General features: G+C 48.8%; 1 protein-coding gene across 1 annotated transcript; it reads left to right on the forward strand.

The window, feature by feature from the left end:
* The first annotated feature begins 532 nt into the window (after positions 1 to 532).
* On the forward strand, positions 533 to 24,859 carry Antxrl (ANTXR like). Its single transcript, XM_041663035.1, is given in 17 exon segments — positions 533 to 786; positions 4,612 to 4,683; positions 6,106 to 6,177; positions 7,995 to 8,076; positions 8,178 to 8,211; positions 9,545 to 9,624; positions 9,757 to 9,825; positions 10,183 to 10,263; positions 10,388 to 10,448; positions 15,807 to 15,905; positions 17,330 to 17,399; positions 17,948 to 18,054; positions 19,203 to 19,303; positions 20,487 to 20,522; positions 21,515 to 21,649; positions 23,047 to 23,127; positions 24,446 to 24,859. Coding segments are annotated over 17 exon segments (1,848 nt in total).
* The last annotated feature ends 230 nt before the right edge of the window (positions 24,860 to 25,089 follow it).

A 25,089-nucleotide genomic window follows, 5' to 3' on the forward strand; every position in this document is an offset into this window, starting at 1 on the left:
AGCACTTTAGTAGCCCAGATTGGCCATTGGTGTCTTGATTGCTTTGTCCACGGTAACTAGTGAGCTCAGCCACCTTTTCAGTTAACAAAACACCTGGGTTCCTTGAGGGCATCCCCTAAGGATGCCCTGTGAGGGGCTAGGATTAGAGACAAGGACCCCTCATCTGAGACTCCTGCAAAGGACCCATGACTGCCTCTTGTCACTGTCAGCATAAAGGCTAAGAGGATGGGCAGGTCACAAAGTAACCATGTCAACCTTTCTATCCATCACAACCCTAGGGTGTTTTTCCCCTGGTAGGGGAAGGGCTCTGCAGGTAGTTGCGGTAGGGATACCCCAGAGCAACTACCTTCTAGCCCGTGTCCTGAGTTTTTCAGGTGCAGTGCTACTATTGGTGATAGAATACAAGCTGTGATCTTCAATTCCTGGATTCAAGCAGAGGTGGTGGAGACAAAGACCAAGAGTAGCTGTCATTCAGCTCCTTGTGACCTTCCACAGCATCTCTAGAGCTGGGAAGGCCACAGGGACAGACAGCATGGGTATTCACGGTTTCCACATGTCTTGCTTGGCATTCTTTCTGTTACTGTTCTTATTACTGCCTCCCATTTCTAACGCTAAGAGCCTCCGCTACCGTGGCCCTGGCTGGAAACTCTTCCACCGCCTGAGCAAGGACTCCAAAAGTTCCCAGCAACGCCAGGTTCAACAGATGAGGCAAAACTGGAGCCAGGGTGAGAGCCCAATGTCAGAGGACTGCCTGGGTGTTTTCGACCTCTACGTCATCCTGGACAAGTGAGTTGCCCTCCTGCACTGTCCCTAGAGAGTCCTTGGGCATTAGCAGTGGGTCTGACTCTGTAGGACAGGCAAGACATTGTGGGCAGACCCCGGGATGTAGGCTGTCACTGATTTCCTGAATGCAAGGAGGCCAACACAGGCCTCTGGATGGCTCTGTCCCCAACATTTTGACCCTGATCTGGTCACCATGCCCCTCAGGCCCAGAGGGTACTAGGAGCTACCCACAGAGGGACCTTGGAGATTACCGTGGCCTCTGTGGGCACTCTCTCAGCTTTGCTGCTCCAAGTAGCATTATTTTAGTGCCTTAAAGGTTCACCTTTTTTCTCCCGACACAAGAGCCTACCCTGGGAAGAGCCTGTTTTTTTCTCAGTGTGGTAGGGAAGTTGGGCTGATATTTAGACCCCTCCTGGCTGTGAAGAGAGGGAATGGAGATGGAGTCAGAGACCCAGAGAGGCTCGGGGCTTCTCTGGTGGTGCCCCTTCCAACTATCCAATTTCTTGGATTACACTTGCTTACACTTCTATCTCCTGAGCTTAGCCATTTGACGTGTCTGTATTTTTCTCTTATTTTCATACATGTATGAAATGTATTTTAGCATTTCATTGCCATTTACCTGCTCTCCTTCCCCTGTTAACCCTTTGCTCTCTCTCTCCCTGTCTACTCTCGTGTTTGTTTTTTGATGACCCAGTGAGTTTCATCAGGTTGTGTACAGGTCCATCCTTTCCCAGTTTTCCTTTTTTCTTTTTTTTTTTTAGCCCAATCTTGGGTGATAGTCCCCTGACCTCAGAGGGTGTGATATAATGTCTCACTTCCACCTGAGTTTCAAGTCATTCCACGTGGAAGGAATTACCTACTCTTTAACCAAGTCCGAGCCTCTGCGATTGCTGCTGCTCGTTGCAAAATACAAACAAAATTTTTGGCCAAGGTTGTTTGGTCAAAGTCGATGCTGATAGTAATCATAGTTGTTTAGAAAGATGTTTAATGGATCCTTTGTATCCTGTTAGCAAAACAATAGCAGTAGCTTCTCTACCAAAGCCTATGATCTCCCCGCTACAGGCTTTTGACTATGTTTTATAAGACCAGATAAGAAATCCCTTTTGTGGAGTAGGACTCAAATTCAACCAGAAAGCAACTGGTTATCAATAACAGATCTGCTTTAATTGCACCAGTGGGCACAAGGCTTGCTTGGCCTCTTTCTCAGTTCTTAGGATATGTGCACACTCCAACATAAATGGCACATGTAAAAATTAGGAACTAGGATTCACATACCTCACTTGAAATCATGCTTTCCCGTTGCACCTATTTTCCTGCAAATATGAAAGGACAGAGGGGGAGGTCCTGGGAGCTTCAAGTTTAAGCAGAAGTGGGCACAGGTGGGTAAAGAGAATGGAGTAGTAAGTGGGTTCGCCAAAGCTGAGCATATAGGGGAAGCCTTATGAAGCCTAACTACTTTGTACACTAACTTAAAATATTTCAAAAGAAGTTGGAACACAGTGCCCCACATTGGTGAACAATGCTGCTCACAAAAGACATGGGTTATTATGTGAAAATCTCAGTGTGAGACACAGATACCTCTCCATACATTACTGGCTTGGGGATTCCCCAGAGGTACCCAAACATGTTATTGACATTACTCTTGGCTGTCCACCATAACTAGATGATAAGACCCGATTGTTGATGACACTACATACTGTTGTTATATAGGACACAGAGAAATAAATCTTGAACTGGCCAAGACTGTCTCTCTCTCTCTCTCTCTCTCTCTCTCTCTCTCTCTCTCTCTCCTCTCCTCTCCTCTTCTCTCTCTCTCTCTCTCTCTCTCTCTCTCTCTCTCTCTCTCCCTCTGATGTATAGCTTTCATGGTCCTAGAAGGTGCTAGTCAGGCTGTTGAGGGGGAATAAATTAGTGGTCTTTATCTAATTTAATTGCTGGGCACTACATGCCACAATACTGACCTGCCAGGCAAGATGTATTCACTGGTGCTATAGCAGCATGACTGTTTATGGGGCTAACATAATTTCATTCTTCTTTATGGTGAAGGAAAACACCATTGTATATACATACCGTGTTTTCATGGACTCCTTTTCTCTGCTGTTGAGCAACAATAAACAAGAATAAGCAGGTATCTCTGTGGTCGGGCATAGAGTCCTTTGAGTGTATGCCCGCAAGTATATTTCTGGACTGCATAGTAGTTTTTGCTTTAGTCTTTGTTATTGTTGTTGTTTTCTTCAGAAATATCCATACTAATATCCATACCAGCAGTTTGTACTCCCACCAACAGTGAATAAGGACTCCTCTTTCTCTACACCTGTGTGGGCACTTACTATTGTTGGTTTTCTGGTCATAGCTATTCTGACAGGCCTGAGATCTATTCTCAGAGTGATTTTAATTGCTATTTCCCTGACGGCTAAAGGTGTTGAGCACTTTAAAAATTTATTAGTCATTTGATGTTGACAGAGGTTTCTGCTTCATTTCCTAATGTATGATCACTTTTAGAGAAGTTCCACAGGCTGCTGAGAAGAGCATACATTCTGTAATGTTTGGGTGGAATGTTCCAGAACTGTCTGCTGGGTTCATTTGAACTATGACATCATTTAACATTAATGTTTCTGGCTTTTTGTCAGGAAGACCAATTTATTGCTGACAATGGATGCTAAAGTCACCTTCTCTTACTGTGTTTTGGCTAAGTTGTGGGTTTATGTTTAGTGTTGTTGTTGCTGTTGTTTGTTTTAGTTTGTTTAGGTTTTGTTTTCTCAAGACAGGGTTTTCTTGTGTGGCTTTGGCTGCCCCAGAACACAGTCAGTAGACCAGGTTGTCGTCAGTCTCACAGAGGTCTACCTGCCTTTGCCTCCTGAGTGCTGTGATAAAAGGCGTGTGCTGCCACCACGCAACTTTAATAGTGTTTTTTTTTATGAAATAAGGCGTGCCCATGCTCAGTGTGTATGTGTTTACAATTGCAATGTCCTCTTGATGGAGTCACCCGTAATCAGAAGAAAGTGAGTTTATCTCCAGGTTAGTTTTGACTTGAAGTCCTTTCTGTCAGCCCCTCGATGATGTGAATCTTGTAACAGACAAGCAGGAAACAATGGAGAGCTTTGTTCTGGCTCATGAATGGCTCAGTGGACTAGGCTAGCCTGGTAGGCAAGACATGACAGCTACAGCTGGTATGATATGGGGGCCAACAAAGAGCTGGGAAGATCTAACAATCCTCAAGACCCAACCTATGCCCCCAAATGTTCCACAAGCTCCAGAGTAATCTCACCTGAGAAGGACCTTTGATACTTAACAACCCATAACCCAAGAGTTTAATAAGGGAGCTCCAGGCCAAGCCTGGGTCACCTTCTAGGCCTTTCCTAGTGTTCAAAAGCCTTCTGATAACAATAGTGCCAGTAGCCCTGACTTACACATTCATGGACAGGACTGGGAATTGGTAAGTTAAAAGTCAGTAGAGGCAGAGTGGAAAGCCTCACACATCAAATCATAGGTAGCTCTTCCAATCAAGACATCATCCTTCATCGTGAGACAACACAACCCTCACCTACCATAATCAGGCACTGTGGGAAGCCACTAAAGACCCTTTTGGGGACCTCACAGTCTCTATAGATGAAGCTGTTTGGCTACCTTCTGCTCACTACTGACCCTGAAGAAGATCACCTCTCATGATGATCCACCCTGGTCAGCACTGACACAGCATGTTCCTAAAATAAAAATAAACAAACCAACAAATAAATAAAAACAATGAACACCTGGGAAGGCTAAAACTGCCCTTTCCTACCCTATGATGTTACGTCATACCTTGACATACGACTCCTTTGTCTTCAGGTCAGGCAGTGTGGGCACAAACTGGATCCACGTTTATTCATTTGCGGAAGATTTGGTGAAGAAATTTCAGAAGTATGGCTTCTTCTGGCTGTAATCTCCTCTGTGCTTCAAGGGAGTAGTCCTCTTGTCTCTTAGATTTGATGGGCATGAGATCCCCTCATAGAGGGAGCATAGGCCCAGGCTGGTGTGCTAACATGGGGGACAGCATCTAGTTGGGGTACAGCAACACTGGCTGATCCTCCTTGGGGATTCGGTGTCGTACAGTGACAGAGTCCACCCTCCAGGACCCCTCTGAGTGGGAAGGACACCATGATAGGTGGTAACCTATACTGAGCATAGGATGTTCAGGGCCAGAGGAGTGAGCTGGGGAGCTTGTCATATAAAAACAAAGGAAAAGGCAGGAATCCTCAGAGAAAAGTCTCAGGGTCCTAGAGAAACTGGAGTCCTCAAGGCAGGAGGACAAGCAGGGTCAAAGGGTGACATTACTGCGGCCACAGTGCTTATCATGCACAACTTAAGAGAGGGGTCTATGGCTCACAGGTTCCAGGGGGTTCAGTCCCTCCTTCACAGGCATGGCAAGAGGAGCGTGTAGCCAAGACTGTTCACACCATGAAGACCAACAAGAAGAAAGCTAATGGCAGGGACAGGGACCGGGCTCTAACTGTTGATGGTCTGACTTGATAATCTGCCTCAACCAGCTAGATACCACCTGCAGATTCTATAGCCCCCTGAAATAGTGTCACCAGATGGGGAACGAGTGCTCAAAATCTGGGTTATAAGGGATGTTTCCACCTCAAACTATAGCAGTGACTCCCAGTAAGTGGGTAGTCCCTAAGACTAGGGGAGTGACGGTTGCTCAGGAAAGGCTGGGAGAAGAGGCCCACAGGTAGATTGGGGACAAAGCCATAGTAGAGGTCATGCTAAGTCAAGGGAATCTGATTTCCTGCTGTGTGATAGGGAGAGAGGAGGGGGAGGCATGCTTATGAAGGGCTTCCCAGATGGAGAGTGACCTCTTTGAGTTGGGAGGCAGGGAGGGTGAAGAAAGATGGCTAGAGATGCAAAGAATCTGATAGCCAGGACCAGGGATGATGATGTCCCTATGGGGGAGCGTGAGAGCCTCTCTGCCTGTTCAGAATGGGTGACCTGAGTGTGTGTGCATACGAAAGAGGAAAGGGTAGAAGACAAAGGGAGAAAAAAGAGTGAGGGGAGATGGGAAGAGAGGGAGACTGAGGGAAAGAGAGACTGAGGGAGAGGAGAAGAGAGGTGAAGCATGGGATGGAGCGGGGGTTGTGCTGACGCGTTCTCTCTCTTCCCCGGAGCTACATATCTCTGTGGGCTTCAGAATCCTTTGCCAATTTCACCTTAACCCCTCACCTCTGAATGTCCCCAGTGCGAAGGAGCTGGGGTGGGAGCAGGGATTTTTGTGCATGTCTGCTCCCTGACAGACTGATGATCCAGTGCCTTGGCTTCTCAGTACATGTGCTTTGTCCCCAGCCCTAAAATGCGGATTTCCGTCATTACCTTCTCAACGGAGGCCGAAGTTATCATACCACTCACCTCAGACAGGTAGGTATTGCCCAGTGGCCGGGACACTGGTACCTCGAGGACACTGAAGGCCTTTAGAGATGTCTGCGTCTCCAGCATTGCCCATCCATAGGGGACCTCTGGACCCAACTTGACCCCGAACCCCAGTTTACTAGCACCCTTAGGCCTGTACTTAAGCAGAACTCATAGGCTTGATACTTCTAGAAGTTCTCCACCCCTGAATCTTACCTAAACCCTGCCTATGATAACATATGGGAACTGGGAAAGCACACGTCAGTACCCTTAACACCCATAATAACAGGGGATTGGTGAGACATGCATGTTCTCTGAGAATTCTGGCCTGTGTCGCTCTCTGCTTGGGTAAGTGAAACAGGGAGGCATCTGGGAAAGCCTGAGGAGAGCTCTGGAGTCTGGGGAGCATAGGTCCCCTGTGGTCATCAATCAATAAGGAAGTGTCAAGATGAGAGCCACAGGAAGATATGGGGAAGGGGTAGCCACAAAGTGGGGTGACCCAACAGTGAGAGCATCCCAGAGGTAAGAAGTTGGGGGCTTCTGACTGACGAGGAGGAAGATCAACTTTACCTGCTCTTCCAGAGACTCCGTACAAAGTTAGAAAGCCAGAAAGAGATGTGAAGACATGAAGGACTGGGGTGACTGGAGGTGTGAAAATCTCTGTCCTGCATCCTAAGGGAAAAGGCAGGAGCAAGAGTGAGGGGACAACCTCAAGGGAAGGGACGAGAGTCTCTGAGTCTACGGACACGGCACCCAAGGTCCATCTGGGAGGTGGGGCAGGAACGGACTGACTCCCACGGGTCCAGGCCAGGCCTGCTGCAGTGTACCCTAGTGGCTGGGTTTTGGGGAAACTTGATTAAATTTGAGTGGCAGAGAGAATTCCTAAGGGTGATTCTGGCAAGGAGTGCAGAGAAGCCACGGGGCATAGGAGAAATAGAAGGAGATGCTGGGTGTCTCTCAGGGGTTATCCTGGGCTGAGTGGAGAATAGAAATAGAAAAAGGATAGTGGTCTAGCTCAGGCAGAAGGATAGACTCTAAGGGCAGATAGAGGGGTAAGTGATGGGATGGCCAAAGGCTGGGGGTTGGCTTAGAGTGGAGCTAAGCTGGCCAGAGGGGAGAGAACTGGATTGGGCTATGCTGGCAAAGGGATGAGGGCAGAACTGTGACTGGAACTCCACAGCTTGGGCCCTGATCATCTCATCTTCTAGAAGAACGTATATGGGCCAGGCATGGCCAGCCCTCAAGGCCTGGGTCCCAGTGATGGGAGCTAGTGGAGTCCACAGTCAGGCTCATATCTAAGTACACAGACTGCTGCCTTTAGCAGACTGGAGGGAAGGGAGTCAGGCCAGGGTGCTGTGACGGTGGAGACGGGAGCTGGTCAGTAAGTCAGCAGGGTGGCATGGCCCTCTCTAGACCTACACAGTGGATAATAGACTGTTCAGAAGGAGGGTGACCATGGCATTAGGTCATCCATTCAGAATGCAGAGACCCACTGTGAATCTCTAGCTTAAATCCCAGGATGTTCTCCAAGGACTTAACGGGCAAGGACTCTGTCCAAATCTCCAAGGCCCTGGGTGACTACAGATGTAAACAAACTCAAAGACAACCAGACCTTCCCGTGGGGCCCACTGAATTCCCTGCCCCATCCTGCCTTCATGCTCATGGATCAGAGGAAGACCTGGCTCACAAAGGAGAAAGAGTGTCCCTTGTCCAGTACCCTCTCTCAGCCGGGCTGCCTGCAGGGTGGACAAGGCCGTAGGACTGCTAAGAGATGTTTTGCCACTGCCAATATCTTTCATACCACTTTTCTGTTTTATCCCTTTCAGAGAAGAAATCCAAAAGGGCCTTCTCACTCTCCTCGAAGAGGTGCCTGACGGATTCACACACATGCAGAAAGGGATTCATAAGGTACAGAGAGCTGTAGCCCCCTCTGGGCACAGCTACACTGGCTTGGTGTAGAGGGCCACATCGATGCATCTCACCATTTCTTTTTCTTCTTTTCCTGGCAGGCCATAGAGCAGATCAAAAAGGCCAACTCGGAAGGTGAGCTGTCTGTGCCTTCAGTGGGGCGGGACCCACAGAGCTGGGCTCCCTACAGGGTCTGTGTGTAGATCCTGAGCCTCTTCAAGTCTAACTCTTGAAGCCTGTCGCCCCCCCCGCCCACACACACACACACACATGTAGCTGGCCCCTCTGGAGCACAACACCCCACTCAGGAGGCTTCAGAGAGGACCGAAAGCTGCGTGTGGTCACGTGTAGTCTTTGTTCTCACTAGGGTCCTTGGCATACAGACAGAGTGGGAAATAGAAGAAAACACGGGGCCTGGGCAGACTGAGGACCCTGTGCTGGAAGCCAGGGTTTGGTTTCCCTCTGGCTGCTAAGTCTTCTCCTACCTCTTGCTTTGTTTGGTCAGCTTCTTAAGCCCATGAGACAATCATGTCCAGCCAAGACCTGTGTCCCTCTGGACTATGGGTCTTGTGGAATCCAGTGGGGATTTTTGATGAGGGGCCATTGGGTTCCCTGCCTAAGACTTTCTGACTTGGAGCCTTGTGGCTAGCAAGAAGGTAGTTAGTATAACAAAAGCTATATTTTATTATGCTGAGGGTCATCACACAAGGCTCACACTCTAAACCCCTCACTCTAGTCCTAAATCTAGCTCCCCAAGGCTGCTCTCCTGTGGGTATATCTTAGCTGAAGATCAGGCCCAGACTCTAATAGAAGTCTCCAGCCCCAGGGCAGATCAAGGTGGTGTCTCTCCCGATACACAGAGCAGAGCATTGCTCTTGGTCTCTGATATATAAGTATATGATTATGGAGTGTCCAGTGGGTGTCGTGGGGTTCTAGGACTGTGTCTGGTTATCTTGTGTGAGTGATGTCACTGGGTTCTGGTTATCAGGTGCAGCCCTGGGTGTAGTGGGGATCCTGACTAAGCTATTTTTACATCTCTAAAAGGCATTTTTCACTATGCTCATTGCAGGTCTTGACTCACTGGGTCTACTGTTCCCATTAAGATGTCCCTAACGTAGTGCCTGAAGCTGGTCCCAATCTCCACCTACCTCATTGGGCATCCTCATCAAGGAAGGGTGTTTCCCTCCTGTTTCCCCACCAGCCCAGGGAGAGGCTGGGCTTGTGGCACAACCCTTAGTTAAGGGAGAGGTTCCACAGCCAGGGAATAAGAAACCAGACCTGCTGGGAGGGTCTCAAACCCCTCTGGCTCCTAATCTGTAGAACTAGTAGTACCCAAGTCTTTTCATTCTATGAGACCAAGGAGTTAGAAACAAACAAACAACTTTATTGCCCTGAATAGTGCTGGCTCTGCAGCCTCACCCAGTAGGCCACTCCCACTAAGCCCACCCATTTCTTGCTTCTTCCACAGGCAGCAATGTCAACAGTGTGATCATTGCTCTGACTGATGGGACACTGATGGATAAGCAATTTAAGCAGACTGTGGATGAGGTGAGTCCAGTCTACAAGTATCAGCATTTTGCCTCTGATATTTAGGGCTGTGTGGTTTTGTTGTTGTTGTTGTTGTTTTGGGTTTTTTTTTTTTTTGCTTTTTTTGTTTTTTTAGCATATTCTTTCTTTTAGGCCCAAAAAGCTCGAGAACTCGGAGCCACCATTTTCACCGTGGGTGTGCATGATTTTGACAAAACACAGGTACTTCAGACCAGGTGACCAAGTGCCCCTGTATAACCTATTAGAACAAGATTGTAAAGGCATCTTCACAGTGCCAAGAGAGTGGAACTCTCACCTACCCAAAGTGCCCTGTCTAGAATTAGCCACTGCAAAAGGGTAGCTCACATTGTTGAGTAAGCCAACCCCCTCCATAGAATGGGTAGGAGAGCTTCCCATTCCTGAAGTTTGGACTTTGAATGAAAGTTAGGGTGTGTCTGACACCCTCCTGTCATCATGGCCTCAGGGCAACAGTAACTGCCCCAGGTCTGGGAATCTGTTGCAACAGGCTTCTGGTTTCTGGCTCTGAGGTTCTAACCGGTGACTTTTCTCCGATCATAGATGGTGGAGATTGCAGACAGCCCGAGTCACAGTATCGCGGTTCAAAAAGGGTTCTCTGCTCTGCAGAGCATCGTTGACACAGTGAGCAAGTGGGATGTGGGACACTGGGGAACCCTGTCTGCATTCCTTGAGGCTTACTATCCTACCTATTTAACTCTCTCTCTCTCTCTCTCTCTCTCTCTCTCTCTCTCTCTCTCTCTCTCAGCTTGCTGCCAAGACATGTATTGAAGTGTTATCCGTGCAACCTTCCTATGTGTGTATAAAAAGTAAGAGCTGAGGGGTCACAGACATGGGGAAATGGTATAACTCAAGAGGGTATGTATGTTTGCACAGGTACATGTGATCATGTGATATATGTATTGTGGTAGTATTGATAGTGATCATCACCTTGACATGATCTGGAATTACCTAGAAGACAAACCCCTTAGCGTGACTGCAAGGGAGTTTCTCAACTGGGTTAACTGAAGTGGGAGACAGCATTCTAGACACAGGCAGCAGCATCCAATGGCCTGCGGTCCCAAGCTGAGTAGTTAGAGAAGAAGAGAGTGAGCTGAACACTGGCGTTCACGTTCTTCATGACTGTGGCTATGATATGACCAAATGCCTCGCTTTCCTGCCACCATGAACTTCCTCCCATACATGATGGATTGTATTCTTGAACTGTGAACTAAAACTGTAAACTTAAGCTTATTTGGTCTGGCATTTTGCTGTCACTGATACAGAAAACTGGTATCAGGAGTGATATTGTTGTTAAATTCTGTGTACTTCTTGAGCCTTTGAAAACACCTTGTAGGAGAAAATTGTCTGAAAGTTTGGAAAATTGACACAGAAAAGCACAAGAATTCTCTCAGAAAAGTTTAATGGATCATTTTGTTTGTTTTGTTTTGTTTTTGTTTTTGATTTTTGTTTTTCAATACAGGGTTTCTGTGTGTAATAGTCTTAGCTGTCCTGGAATTAGCTCTTGTAGACCAGGATGGCCACAAACTCACAGAGATCCACCTGCCTCTGCCTCCAGAGTGCACCACCACTGCATAGCACAGTGGGTCATTCTAATGGAAATTTGAAAGACCAGTATGCCAAGAGAAACACAGACCGTGGAGGCCCTTAAAGACTGTTGGGAGCCTGGATAGAGCCCATTCACGTCATAGTCTGGCTAGAAATTTGCCTGTATTGTGTTTGTGTCCTGGGAACTTTAGTGAAGCTGAATTCAAACTTAAAGGGATATTTATTTGACAGAAGAAATCTTAAGACATAATAACACTCAGAGTGTGTCATGGTTACCGCTCATTGCTAACCAGGTCTACAGTGAAGAGAGCCACAGAAGGAAAAGGATATGGGGGGAAAAAGTGCTATTTGGCTGGAGAAAAGGAGTGAATTTTAAGGCTGCAAGCAAGGCTGGAACTGAAAAAGCACCTGTTGTTATTTAAAGTCCTTAGCATCATTCGAGAGAAATCTGCTTAAAACAAGGAGAGTCAGAAAGGTCCCTGAAGACAAGACTCATAAACTGGTCTATCCTATGAAAATGCAAATTTATTTGAAAAGAGAGAGCCTGAACTCAGAAGGGATTTCTAGGTCAAAAGTGACATTCTAGGAAAGTGGTTTCTCAGAGTTAGAAACCAACACATGTAATTACCACTACGGCTTTGTCGTACAGGGGACCCAGCGCCATCCCAAGCTGACAGCAGAACTTGGCAGTGTCATTCATCTGGTACTGATTGTGTGGACACCCAAGATACAATACTGAGGGGGTAACTGAGCCTTGAGAGAGCTCTGTGGGCCTCCTAATGTGTAGCAGAGTCAGAGAGAGCTCTTTAGACACCTTTGCTTAAAGCTGTGAAATTGAACCTATGTTGCAGTGGAGACCCCAGCGTGTTAGGGATTCTAGAACCATGGAGCATCCACTAAAGAAAACTGCAGGCATGTTGTGGGGCCGGCCAAAGAGAGGCTCTGTGTGCTGAAGGAATCAGAGCCAGAAGGGCAGGGCTACACAAGCCCTTTGAATCCAGTGGTTCCAATACAAGTTCCAACATGCTGGACTTCCGAGGTCTGTACTCTTGAACTGTCAGTCAAAATAAGCCCTTCTTTCTTAAGCTGCTTTAATGAGACATTTTGTTACAATGAGTGAAACAGGTAATTAACTTGTGTACGGCTGATGTATGGTTTGTGCACATGTGTTTCTATGTAGAAATGTGTGTAGACAGGAAATTTGGTTTGTGTGTGTATGTGATATGCTTATGACATGTGACATGCATGTGGGTGTATATAATGGATGAATGTGTAGGTGTGATATTTTGTGTAGTATAAGTATGGAAAACTGAGCTGGAGTTTTTATATAAATTATATGTTCTGTGTGTGATTTGTATGTTTTGTAGGTAGGGTATCTTCATGTGATACTTTTGTGGTAAGGTTTATATGTATATATGTATGTAGTATATCTTGTCCCCTCTACACTGGGAAAATTTAGGAGAATATTATGGGAAGGAGGGTACGTGTGGTTTGATATTTGGGGAAGTCAATATATATGGTATCTTGTGGTATAGGTACTGTCTGTAGTCTGTCTTGTAGAGATGTCTTGAGTGTGGTAAGTGTGCTTTTGATGGATGTGTATGAGCAGTGTGTATGGGTATGGCATATGTAATATGATATGGGTTGTTGCAAGGGCTGTGGAGTGAGTGGCTCAAAGAGGCATGGGTGGAGAAAGTGATGACTGTGCTATGTATATTGGGGTGTTGTGTGTTGTGATGCATTGTGGTGTGAAAGGGTATATAATGTGTATGCACCACATGATGTGTTTTTATGACATGTACTACATGTCTGAGTTTTATGAGGCATGTGGTGTCTAGTATATATTTATGGCATGCATTTATGTTGTCTGCTATATGAGAAGAGTATATATGATATCTGTGGTGCATGTTTACAGCTGTGAGTGTAGAATAAATCATGTGTGCTGTTTTATGTAGGACATGGAGCATGTCCATTTATGAGTATATGTGTGCCATTAAAGAGCTTGAAGTGTGTGTGTGTGTGTGAGAGAGAGAGAGAGAGGTATGATTCTGGTGATTAAATATGTAGTATTTCTAAAGGCACATGATATTTGTGTGCTTGTGTTTTATGGCTGTAAATGCCATAGGCAGTATGCATGTGTATGCAGTACGTAATACACATTATAGTTAATATGTGTGTTACCCAGTGTATAAAATATGTGCATATGGTGTATGTGCGCCTCTGAAGGTACTGTGTGTATTGCAGTATATGTGAGGGTGAGGTGACTATGCTTTGGGTATAGTACGATCTACATTTGGAAGGTACATTCTGTGATTTGTATATACATCACATTACATTGTGATGTACATGCGAATACTGCCTATTTATCTCAAAACAGAAGGTTTCGCCGGGCGGTGGTGGCGCATGCCTTTAATCCCAGCACTTGGGAGGCAGAGGCAGGCAGATCTCTGTGAATTCGAGACGAGCCTGGTCTACAGAGCTAGTTCCAGGACAGGCTCCAAAGCCACAGAAAAACCCTGTCTCGAAAAAAACAAAACAAAACAAAAAAAAAAAAACAGAAGGTGTCATAAGGCTAAGAAGAAGGTATTTTTGAAATTCTCAAGGAAACCCTAGAAAGTGGGATGGAACCACCAACACATTCAGAACACTTTGGCTTTGCTAGAAAGACCAGGAGCAGCCAAAGTGGAAATCCGGGTGCAATTTCCACCTTTGCAAGATAGGGTTCAGTAACAAGGTGATCGTAACGATGGGTAAACAAACCATTGGGCGCAGTGGGCATCTACATGCTCCTGGAAATGAGGAAACATCCAGTGCCTGGCAAAGACACGCACAAAAACAGGATTGCTTACCGCACTTGGGTACCATCATGGCCAACACCTGACCTCCACGACTAGAACTGGCAAAGATGGCCTCTGTCCATCCCCAGGTCCCTGCATCCGTGTGCCAGGGACACACGTGTGTTTGTTTCTGGAGGAAGGATGCCTTTCTTTGTCAGTACATGCATGCAGACTTGGCCCTGTAGAGCTAGATCTTATGCCCTGCAGAAGAGAGAGAGGCAGGGAGCTCTACGCCTCCTTTTACCACTGTGGGCAGCTCAGCTCTTCCTCTGCCTTCTAGTTCAGGCAGCTGAGTTCTGACCTCCAAATTCTTCAATGGGAGTCCAAGACTCCAGGCCTAAGAAGACAAGACTAAGCTTGCTTGGGGGCTGTGCCACCCTCAACACCAATGTAAGCCAGAGGGCCATGTATGTGGGCGCTCCAGTACATAGAACTACATTGTGAGATGTAGAGACAACAGAAGGTGTGAGGACAGGCAGCATCTGAAGGCTCATCGGTGTTAAAGACAGAAGCTGACCCTAATGTTTCCATCCTAGTCACTGGCTCCGGGCCATCCCCGCCCCTCCCTGTCTTATGGAAAAGTAAGAAGTCTGCTATGTTGTAAGATGAAGGGAAGAAAGACCTCCGCTTCTGGGATAAAAAATAAAAATAAAAAGGCCAACAGTATAGCCTGCCTCTGACTGTCCTGGAGCCCACCGGCCTTGGTGTCTGGAAAGCTGTGATGATCCCCACATGAAAGCATGAGGTTGTCACTCTTTCCTGCCTGAAGCTGAATGGAGGCAACAGGTGCTTCCAGATGTCCATCCGCTCAGTCACTGACCTGCTAAAGTGTTGGCCAAAAGTTTGTGTTAAGCTCTCGCGTGAGAATACCCGTCAATTTCAGAGAAACCCGAGGCAGAAACCAGGACCCCGAATGCAACAGAATTGGCTGTTTGCTTGAGGTGGTACTGAGTCATCCTGTGTGCTATGGAGCCTGAGGAGAGTCCTTGTAGAGGACGGTCCTTGATCAACCATCCTGAGGCATCTGAAATACAAGGACAGCAGGAATGAGCTGGCCCTGGGCACCGAAGCAGCTATGCAGGCAAATGAGGAAAAGGTAGAGGAATCTGGTCTGTGGAATCACCCACCCATCCATCCTCACTGATGTTAAAAAGACCTTGCTAAACCTCAGAGTGATTGGCAGGATGAGTGAAGTTTAAGAAGAATGGGGACCTGGATCTCAGAGGCGCCATCTCTTTATGAGGGACTCTCTTGGGTGGGTCAGGGACTGGACCCATTCCTTATGCCCCAGCCCTTATTCTTGGGGTCTCTATTCATATACCATAAACATAGGAAAGCACTGATATTCTCCATGCTCGGGGGTACCACAGGCATTAAGTAGGAAGCTGGTATCTAACCCTGTTCAAAGAAGGCCCTGTGTCTCTACAGTGCCCAAGTGGAGTAAGGAATGCAGAAGTTTCCAAGCAGGAAGGTTTCAGCTGAGTTAGCCTAGCTTGGAACAGGGCTGGGACTTGCGCATAAACTTCAAATTTGTTGGCTCAGGGATCCCAGAAGGACTCCTAACTTGGCAAGGCCCCTCCCTGTTACATTAGCATGGATGCTCTGTAACATCCAGATAAGGATTTGCCCTACAAGTCCCACAGATGACGGTTCAGACACTGCTGTTATTTCATGAAGGCTCCCGAGAATTCCCTCTTCAGGGTAGCCCTTCATGAAAGGTGAGACCAGAGAAAACATGGCACCCAACTCCTCTGCTCCAATGCTCAAATGTTCTTCTTGCAGGTGCCTACCAAGTAAACATTAGTGGACGTGGGTTTAGTAATGCGAAAGACATGAGCCAAGTTATTTGCAGATTCACGTTCAATGACTCCAGAATTGTTGGTAAGTATTCCCGTGGCATCCTTGAGGTATACGTTACCATACAGAATCATTTCTCTAAGTCAGCCTTGCCTTCTGTTCTTACTGACCATGTGCAATGGACACTGGAGAGTTAAGGAAGCTTGGACCAATGGAAAAAAGACCAAGTGGCATGCCTAGGTCCATCTGCCTTCATACAAACATAGGGAAAGAATAACCCCCCAGCTCCCAAAGGCATCTGGAGGCTGGCATGACACTGGCCCATCCCTGACTACTGCATCCCACTAGTCTGTCTTCTGCTCCCCTTCCTGAAAGTCAAACACCAGAAGCTGGTGTCTACAGTTAGAACAGAACAGCAGCCTCCAGACTGACCCTGGAAGACGTCTAAGAAGCCTTTTTGGAAAATTATTCATTACAACACACAGAGGGGAAACTAAGGATTGGGAAATTGGAAGCCTAGCCAGTGGGAATACAGCTCAGCCCTTGACTTATGCCCCAGCTCAGTGGAATGTGTGTTAAAGATAAGTGGCTTCTGTCACAATTACAGAACTCTTCTCAGGCTCCCAAAGGAGCAAAAGAAGAATCTCTATTCCCTTATGAGCCTTCTCCAGTTCAGTAAACAGTCCAACTATCCACCCACCTCCTGGGTCTAAGCCTGGTTGCCGTTCTTGGTCCTTTTTTCCTATTCCTGTATCGAGTCTGCCAGCACTTCAACTTGCCTTTATCTTGAGCCTCCACAGTCCCTGGCGGACCCATCTCCCCAGCAGTAAAGTCCAAACTTCTTCCCAGAGCCCACACTTCCAGCAACCTAGTAGTAGGTGCCTTACTATGTGCCTCTCACTTAGCCCGGAGCCCCCAGCCCTAAGATCATTTCCTGACTGCTTCGAGCTCAGACATCAGCAATTCCCACAGAATCAGTGTCAGTGCACATGGTGCACCAAACACATACATACCAAGAATTATTGTCCATGGTCTTGACTCCTATGCTCAGTAACTCACATCCCACCCAGTGCAGCTGCCTGACGGTCTCACCGCTGAATATCTTTAGCTAATCCCAGGCAAGGCATCATTGCACTGTATGCTCATTTTTTAAAATAAGAAATCATATCTCTAAAAGAAGGAACCTATCACCAGTGACTAAGCATCTGTCTTCTCCCCAGTATGCCCCACCCATGTTACAGCACACTGCACTCTGTCTTTTGTGTTGTCCTGTGTGTGGTGTGTCTTGTCTTTTCTCTCTTCCCCGGGGTGCAGGAGCCCTTGGCTATGTGTGCCTGCTGGGTATCAGAATGTGGTTCAGTAGTGGGCAGAGCTGGGACTCAGCGGGTGCCCTTCAACAAAGAGAGGCAGGGGGATCTAGGCAATCATCAAGCAGTGTGAGCCTCAGACAGAGGGTGACAGTGGAGGAAGGACACCCCTATTGATAATCTTGTGTCATTCTCTTTTAGATGAAGGCCCTACTGATATAAATGACAAAAGTATATCCTGTCCCGGACCAAGGATACAGAGTGCTGGCGAGTAAGTGCCCCTTGCTGGAGATCCAGTAGTTTGTTTATCAGAGTAAGTGCCCCTTGCCAGTAGCTTAGTGCAGAGTGCAGGGGTTGGTGTTCACCAGTTTGTGGGGAATCTGGTGTGTACCCTCTGCTGTGAATCACGTATCTGCTTATATATGGGTTCCATTTCCCTTCCATGGGCCCCTGTTAGTGTCCCTGGTAGTATTCAGGAATACACAGTGCTCAGGCACTGCTGAGGGCAGAATGGAGGAGGTGATGGGTCTGAGGGTTCAAACCATTGTCTCAATACCTCCCTGATTCCTTAGCTCATGGCCATTATGGCCATATGACATGAAGTCCTCTTCTGACCCCATCTGTAGCCTTCACCATCCCTGAAGAGGTTGACTTGTTATGCATTGGGGATCAAAGTTCTCTACCTACCTACTCACTATCAGGGAACTCTCCGCTAGCGTGTCAGCCTAGTTCCACTGAGGGTTGATGTGTGTGACCGTTCCAGCAAACCAAGGCTTCCAGGGCTCTTTCCATTATCTAACTCTCTTTTCTGTGCACTAGGGAAGTCTCTCTTCAGGTCAGTCTGAACAATGGCATCTCCTTCATTGGGAACAAACTCATCATAACCGGTACCAACTGTGGGAGTACCAGGGTAAGAGCCCAGGGGTGTTACAGATCCACCTAGAGGTCAAAAGATTAGTCACAAAAGGCCTGGAGGTGCACACAAGTCCCTTAGGTAGTCTGTGGCAGTTTCTCAAAGAGCCACCTGGGACAGGTACAAGGCTTTGCCAGACACTGTCTAAGACATGCAGGGCACACGACAGCACCACATGGATGTGCCCAGAGTTTCTGTCAGCAGCAGTCAAAGATGTGTGCCAGTGAATCAGAGTCCCAGTAGCTAGTGTGGACCCAAACCTACTCGGTCTCACTTGCCAAGTACCTGCTGGCTTGGTGACTCCTGTCATTTACAGGGTCCTCTCTATCCCTGGCTGCCCCTCTGCGGGCTTACTATCACCTGCAGGGCATCCTCTCCCACCGTGGTGGGGGAACTGTCTGGCCTGTGGACCCCAGAGCTCATTCAGGGCCCCTGAGGGGGAAAGAGCTGCTCCTCAAGGGCTGCCTTCCCAACTCCACATCTGTCTTCCAAGCACCTGTGCAGTGTGACTGAGGGGTATGCCCAAGAGAAAGAGCTTTGTGTCCACCTGTGACAACTCCTGAGTTTCTCTCAATATTCAGAGGAAGGAGGGGTGAGCTTCTCAGGCAGAACTGAGAGACACAGAGAGCAGCCAGGGAAGGGAGACCCACATCTCCCGGCCCTACACCTCTTTAGTGGCCCAGCAGCCCAACCCTCTCCTTGAGATCTGATCACCGGTAGCCCAGTGCACTGTCCACCAAGGCCACAGCAAGAACTGGCATCCTCAGACCCTGGGAGATACTGAGTCATCCTTTTCTAGGTTCAAGGCCGGGAAAGGTTGACTGCCCTCTGAGGACCAGCCTGGGCCACTAACTCAGCTATAGCCCCTTGGGTCTAGGCAAGCTGGGTGGAGAGAGTGTATGCACAAATAAGAAACAAGGGGTGGGCACATGGGAAGAAGCCACTGTTGTTATCAATCATAGGGGATTGCAGTAGGCAGCAGCAGCGGCAGCAGCAGCGGCAGCAGCAGCGGCAGCAGCAGCGCCGCCAGCAGCAGCGGCAGCAGGGACAGCAGGAGCAGCAGCAGCAGCGACCCTAAACCCAACCAGCTACCGGAAGAAGACCCAGACTCAGAGGACACTACACAAGGCAAAGTCACCACTGCTCCCAACAAATCACCAGAAAACTACCCTCACTGGAACTGGAAATTTCTTATCTTCTTACCAATCGTGCTGGTGTTCCTCCTGTTGCTGTGCTGCTGTTGGATATGGTGCTGCATAAAGGTTAAGTCCACTGCCCACCCCTCCCCCTTGCCCTGGCTCCCACATACATGCCCCCTCTCCAAGGAACAATGTCATAGTGCAGTATTATAAACCAGCCTGCTGGCAATTTCCCATCTGTCCCAAGGTCCTTCTGTCATCCAGGAGAGACACAGACTCTTAAGTTTAAAGCCCCAAGCCCTAGAGCAGCCTGGGTTCTGAGAACTCTCCAGCCTCGCTGATGCAGAAGTTCCATTTAAGATGCCAGGGCTATGGGCTGAGGCTGGCCCTGGAGAGAGGCCATCCCAGCACCCAATGGGCCTAACCATCTTGTATCAGCTACACATCTACAGGCCTCATGTGGCCAAACCTCAGAGGTGCCCTGTATGTCAGGACAGGATCCCTCATGTAGTCCCAGTAGTCCCATATGCAGGGTGATGCCTATCAGACATGATTAGTTAGGGCAGAACTACCCTTGATACCAACTCCTTTCCCGATCCCGGTATAGCATACAGCCCCATACTGGGCTGCAGAAGTACAAAGAAGCAGCAGAGCCACCGTCCCCCACCAGGGACTGCAGTTACTGTTCAGCTTCAGGGGAAAATGCACCCATCCAGAGACGTAACCAGAGCTTGGTTAAAGCAGAGCCAGATGCAAAGATGGCACTGGCATTCTGGGACAGGGTGTGAGAAGGCAGAAGAGCTGGGGAGCTAGGATGGAAGGAACCCTCCAGAGAGATGAAGGAGAAGGAGGAAGTAGCAGCCCTGGGGGACAGCGTGCAAGAAGAGCTGCCAAGGCCCACCTCCTCTCAAGGGCACAACGAACAGAGAAATCTGGGCACTAAACTAGAGAGCGAGGAGGCTGCGGGATGAAAAAGGGAGGATGAAGGACAGTGAGCTTCTGCCAAGGGGAAGTGTGAGCTCCACTATAGTTGGGATGTGACTGATGAGCAGTGCTCCAGTTGTGGTCCCTCTCCAGGGACCAGAACCTTGATTCGTGTGGCCTCCTCCTCTACCAGAGAGGAAGGAGGTCTACTTTAGGCCAGGTAGAACCCACTGGACACAGCACCACAGGCAGTGGACACCTACATAGGCACCCAGAGGCCTTGTTGTCTCCCTGTTCCAGATCAGGGTCCCCACTGGCTGCAGGGCCAAGGCAAAGCCCACCCTTCCCACTCAAGCCCACACCTGTCTGTTTTACATTCCAGCGAAAGAAAAAGCCGCCGCCGCCAGAATCAGAGAAGGTGAGTTGGGTAGGGGAAGAGGGTGACACTATCACATGACATCATGAAGTCTTCATGAGGCATCATGAAGTCTGAGCCCAGAATCGCTCACTACTTTGGCAGTGAATGGGTGGAATGCAGATTGATGGGAAAGTCACGGGACCCAAAATAATGTCACCCAGACAGACTCCCTGCATTTCACAATCATTAGGGCTTTGGCGACCTGCACCACTGTGTGCAGGTCCATTGATGAACTGGTATCTTTCAGTGGATCCCATAGGGCTCCTTATAGAATGTCAAGGACACAAACGAGTTCTGAGTATAGGAGCTGCATGCGTCAGACCTAGGTCTCCATCTCCGGGCTCAGAGCCTTTGGGCTTCTCTACTCCTTGTCCGTCACCTGCTGAAAGGGCTTCCCTGAGGTCCACCTAGGATGTCCAGAACTGGGGAATACTGAGGATATCCTAACTGACCATGAGCTATGAGAGATGTTCCCAGCTGAGCAGAGGGACCAGATGGGAAAGCAACTGTGTCTTCTTTGAGGGTGGGGACCAGAAGAGGTAACAAAAGGCTGGAGCAAGCAGAACCTGGACCTGGGCCTGGACCGGAGTTGGAGCAGCATTCCTGTCCATGTGGGAGAGTGCTAGCTGCAGAGTTGCCCTGGGAGCTTGCCCCTGTAAAGGCCAGAACCAAGTGGAGGAGAATGCCACCTGGCACTGCCCACCCTCTGCACAGCCTCCAGGCTAGGCTTCTGCCAGCAAGAGTGGCCCCAAGAGAATCAAGAACACAGCAGTGGGCTCTTGGCGTTTGGGGAAGCTCAATATCTACAAACCAGAGGGGCTTTCTTGGCTGTTCTTCTCATGAATGACCTCCCGGGTGTGGGTTACAGTCTTCCATTGGCTCCACAACATTAGTTGACTGACTCCCCAGTGCAGGGGTATGCAAGGCACGGTGTGCCCCTCTCTGTTCAAGAAGCTGCAGGCAAAACACACACCAACCCTTTTCACTTCCAGGATCCAGAAGAGAACCAGTCCCCTCCTCCTATATCACCACCGGCTCCTCCCATCGCTCCTTCATCTCCATCACATGTCAACCCAAGCCCTACTGTGATTGTCGCCTGCTGTGGCTGTGGAGGCAGAGGCATCCAGGTGACTGGGAGATGGGCATGCTGTGACCCTAGGCTCAGCTCAGGGGGGATGGGCACAGCCAATCATCAATAGAGAGATCTGACTGTGGACATGTAACACTTTACGTCTGAGGACACCCGGCTCCCTGTCTTTCTCCCAGGGCTAGAGGGGAGCAGCACACAGAAGGGTCTTCCAAGTGCTTGCATCCCTGTTTTTGCAGGTTCGCTGGACATGGCCACTGTGTCCTGTCTTGCCAGTCTCTGGTTCCCATGTCATTGTCTCTGCCCCAACGATGTCATTGCTGTCCCCTTAGTCTGTGGACGAACGAATCAAGATATATTGGGTATATCTTGCAAAGTCTGATACAGTAAAAACAAAAAAGACCAGTCATGAGTTACCATCTGTCCACCAAGAACTGGCCAAACGCCAGTTGCCCTGGCCAGCCAGGACCAAGGCTCTTCCTACACAAGCAGAAGAGCTGATTGAGTGGTCTTAATGGCCACTGAGGTGGAAAAAGAGAGACAAGATGGAGGTAGAAGACATGGAGTTCTGAAGGGGCATCACAAGCTTCCTATATGGAACTGAGCTCCAGGGCAAACAGCTTTTCATTTGAAGCCACTCCTTCCAAGCCACCTCAAGAAAAGGGGAAGACAGACAGCAGCCCCAAATCCCAATATGGACACCCTACAAGAACAGTGCTAAGGAACAAAGAGCCCCAGTCTCCCTCAGGGCTTTGAAGTCTTCCTCCCTGCCCTGCCTCTATCTGTGGTGGGCCCATTGCTCCCTCCAGAGAGCTTCTAAGTCTTTGGCCATTGCCAAGGACATCTGAGAGCCATGCCAGCCCATTCCCTGCCTGTGAGCTACAGTGAAACCAACACAGGTCTCCTAAGAGGAAAACAGCCACTGCCAGTAGCCTGGCCTCCCTGGCTCATCCCCACCCACTCCATAGGGCCCAAGGACTCTGAGCTGTAGGGCTGAGACCATGACGTTCTCTACAGTTAGGCCCGGGGTTCCTCCAACCTCTCCTTGCTTTACTTGGGACCATGGGGCAGAAGACCCTGATCGAGACCTGGACCTCTTGCCAGCCTGACCTATGTGGCCCAAGTTCTGGCTTTTTCCCCCTTCCCAGGCCTTCTACCCAGACACTTCACAAAGCCCATAGCTCCCCTGGAGGCCTCTGCTTGCCACCACATACCCATCAAGCCTCTGAACTTCTCCAAAGCACCTTTTCTTCCACATTGTCCTAACTTCTATGTCCTCCACTGCCCACTCCAGACACCAAGTCTTTAGACTGGTCCCTCTTAGGGGAGGATGGGATTTGACTTCTTGCACCCATGTTGACAGAGTTCTAGTAAGTGTCTTTGGTGGGGGCCAGCTCCCATGCGCTTCTGCTTACTCATGTCCCGGATGCTTTTCAGGGAAACCTGGGCCCATGCTGCAGCTGCTTTCACCCAGGTTACCACCAGATGCCAATGATGTGGTGTCATCCCAAGGTCCAGGTGAGCCAGACCCAGGAAAACTCCAGGGCACAGAATGGCCATTGGTTTTGTATTTTGAACTTGCAGTGTTCTGGATCCACGGTTTCATGAGAGCCGTGCACTGGAAAGGGTGGGTTTTAGCTGAGATGGTTTACTTCAGGGTTTACTGTGGCGGGAGGGGCCTGAAGTCCCCTACAAGGTACAAAGTTAAGTGAGCGTCAACCAGCACCTGTTGCTCCCTTCGAGGCACAATGTAAGATGTCCACTGCTGTGCCCTCCGCAGGGACAAATAAAGGGAACTGTTTAGGGCAAAGCCTCTTGCAGGACAGTCAGCTTGCAGCACTGGGCTTGTATAAGTAGAAACCAAACACTAATCCAGCTCACTTGGCAAGTTCAGACAGGTGCCTGTATGAAGGTACTCAGGGATGTTCCACCAGGCTGGTCTTCTGCCTGAGCAAGGAAGTACTGTCTAAGAGGGACCCACTTAAGAACATTCTGGAGACCTTAACCCTAGTCTAGCAGCAGGGAGTGGAGGTTGTGGTCAGGGACCCTGCTCACATACCGTCTCCCACACTTGAGTGTCCTGTGCCACCCTTCCCGAAGGCGCCTTCAGGCGCAGCCTCACCTAGACAAAAGCAACAGGAATAAGATCCTGGTGGGACTGAATGTGCCTCTCCTCCCACTCTGTGTCACCCAGTGGGAAGGTGGTCCCTAAGCTCCCGATCCTGGGTGGGAGTGGCGCGCAAGCTTGAGGACTTGAAAGGAGCCTGCTTGTTCCAGTCACCTCATAAGCTTTCGTGCCTCAGCTAATCACAACCCAGGGAATTGTTTACAAGTTTTAGTTTACCGCAAACCTGGGCATTTATGGAGTAGAAGTAAGTGGCTTTTCTGCCTTGAACTTTGACAGCATGAATGTCTGCCCTGTGGCTCTCCACTTCCCGAAGGAATTTGTCTAGTTGGTGCCATCTCCTTTGTAAATACGCACAAAGTGCAGTCGAGTTTGGGAGTCACATCCACTGAGGTCTGGGCTCTCTTCAGTTCATGCTTTATCTCTCTGCCTGTTAAACTAATGGAAATCTGGCTCGGTAGATGTAAAACTGAGAAACCTCCCCCTGCCCTGAACAGAGTATCTACCATAATGATGGGGCATTCCCAACCCCACTCATCTTTCTATGCCTACCCCCTCCACCCAGGAGCTGCTTGGAGCCTGGAAACTCATTCCATTCTCACGACTGCCTCAGAGAAACTGTAACTTCCATATAGATAACCATGGTCTAAGGACTTTCCGCCTCAATTCCAGTGACCTCTCTGTGACCTTCTGTTTTTGTCCTTCCTCCAGGGGAGATGCAACAACTTTACTCTTGTGAATCCTAGCTGCACACAGGCCTCCTGCAGCCCAAAGCTTTGTCTTCCTTCCAATAGAGACTATCTCCATCTCACGAAACCTTCATACTCCCCAAGGATTGTTATTCAACCCAGCAGGGAGTGCTTTCACATCTCCCAGGCACCCTGCAAGCCAAAGATCTGCCTTAAAGCAGGCCAAGAAAGTCTCCCTGTTGCACCAAGCCTGTGCTCAAAAGTGTGCCAACCGAGTCAGAAGTGCTACACTCTCGACTGTTCACAGTCCTCATACCCAAACAAGTGTACCCCATCTCCCTCCAGGATGCTGCCTCTGCTCCCACCCCATGCCCGCCAATCTGTAGAAACCCTTTGTCAAGCCTACCCTTGTCGTCCATCCTCTAAAGAACCATAATTCTAAGTTTAAGAGGTGTTTGTTTCTTATATTGGACACGTGTGTCAGGTCTTAGATTGTAGGGAGAAAGCTACAATTGGCTGCTGACCCTCAGGCTCCGTATCTAGGGAGATGCTTGCCGTCTGAAGTGAGATTGTTGCATGTACCAGGCAATACCCACTTGTCTCACTTCCTATAAGTCTATCTTCATCTGTCTGCAAAAGCTTGGACAAATGGGATCTTCCTCGAAG

This window comes from Microtus oregoni, unplaced genomic scaffold (assembly GCF_018167655.1).
Source record: "Microtus oregoni isolate MIOR12 unplaced genomic scaffold, Mior012 000013F_ref0000133, whole genome shotgun sequence".
NCBI lineage: Eukaryota > Metazoa > Chordata > Mammalia > Rodentia > Cricetidae > Microtus > Microtus oregoni.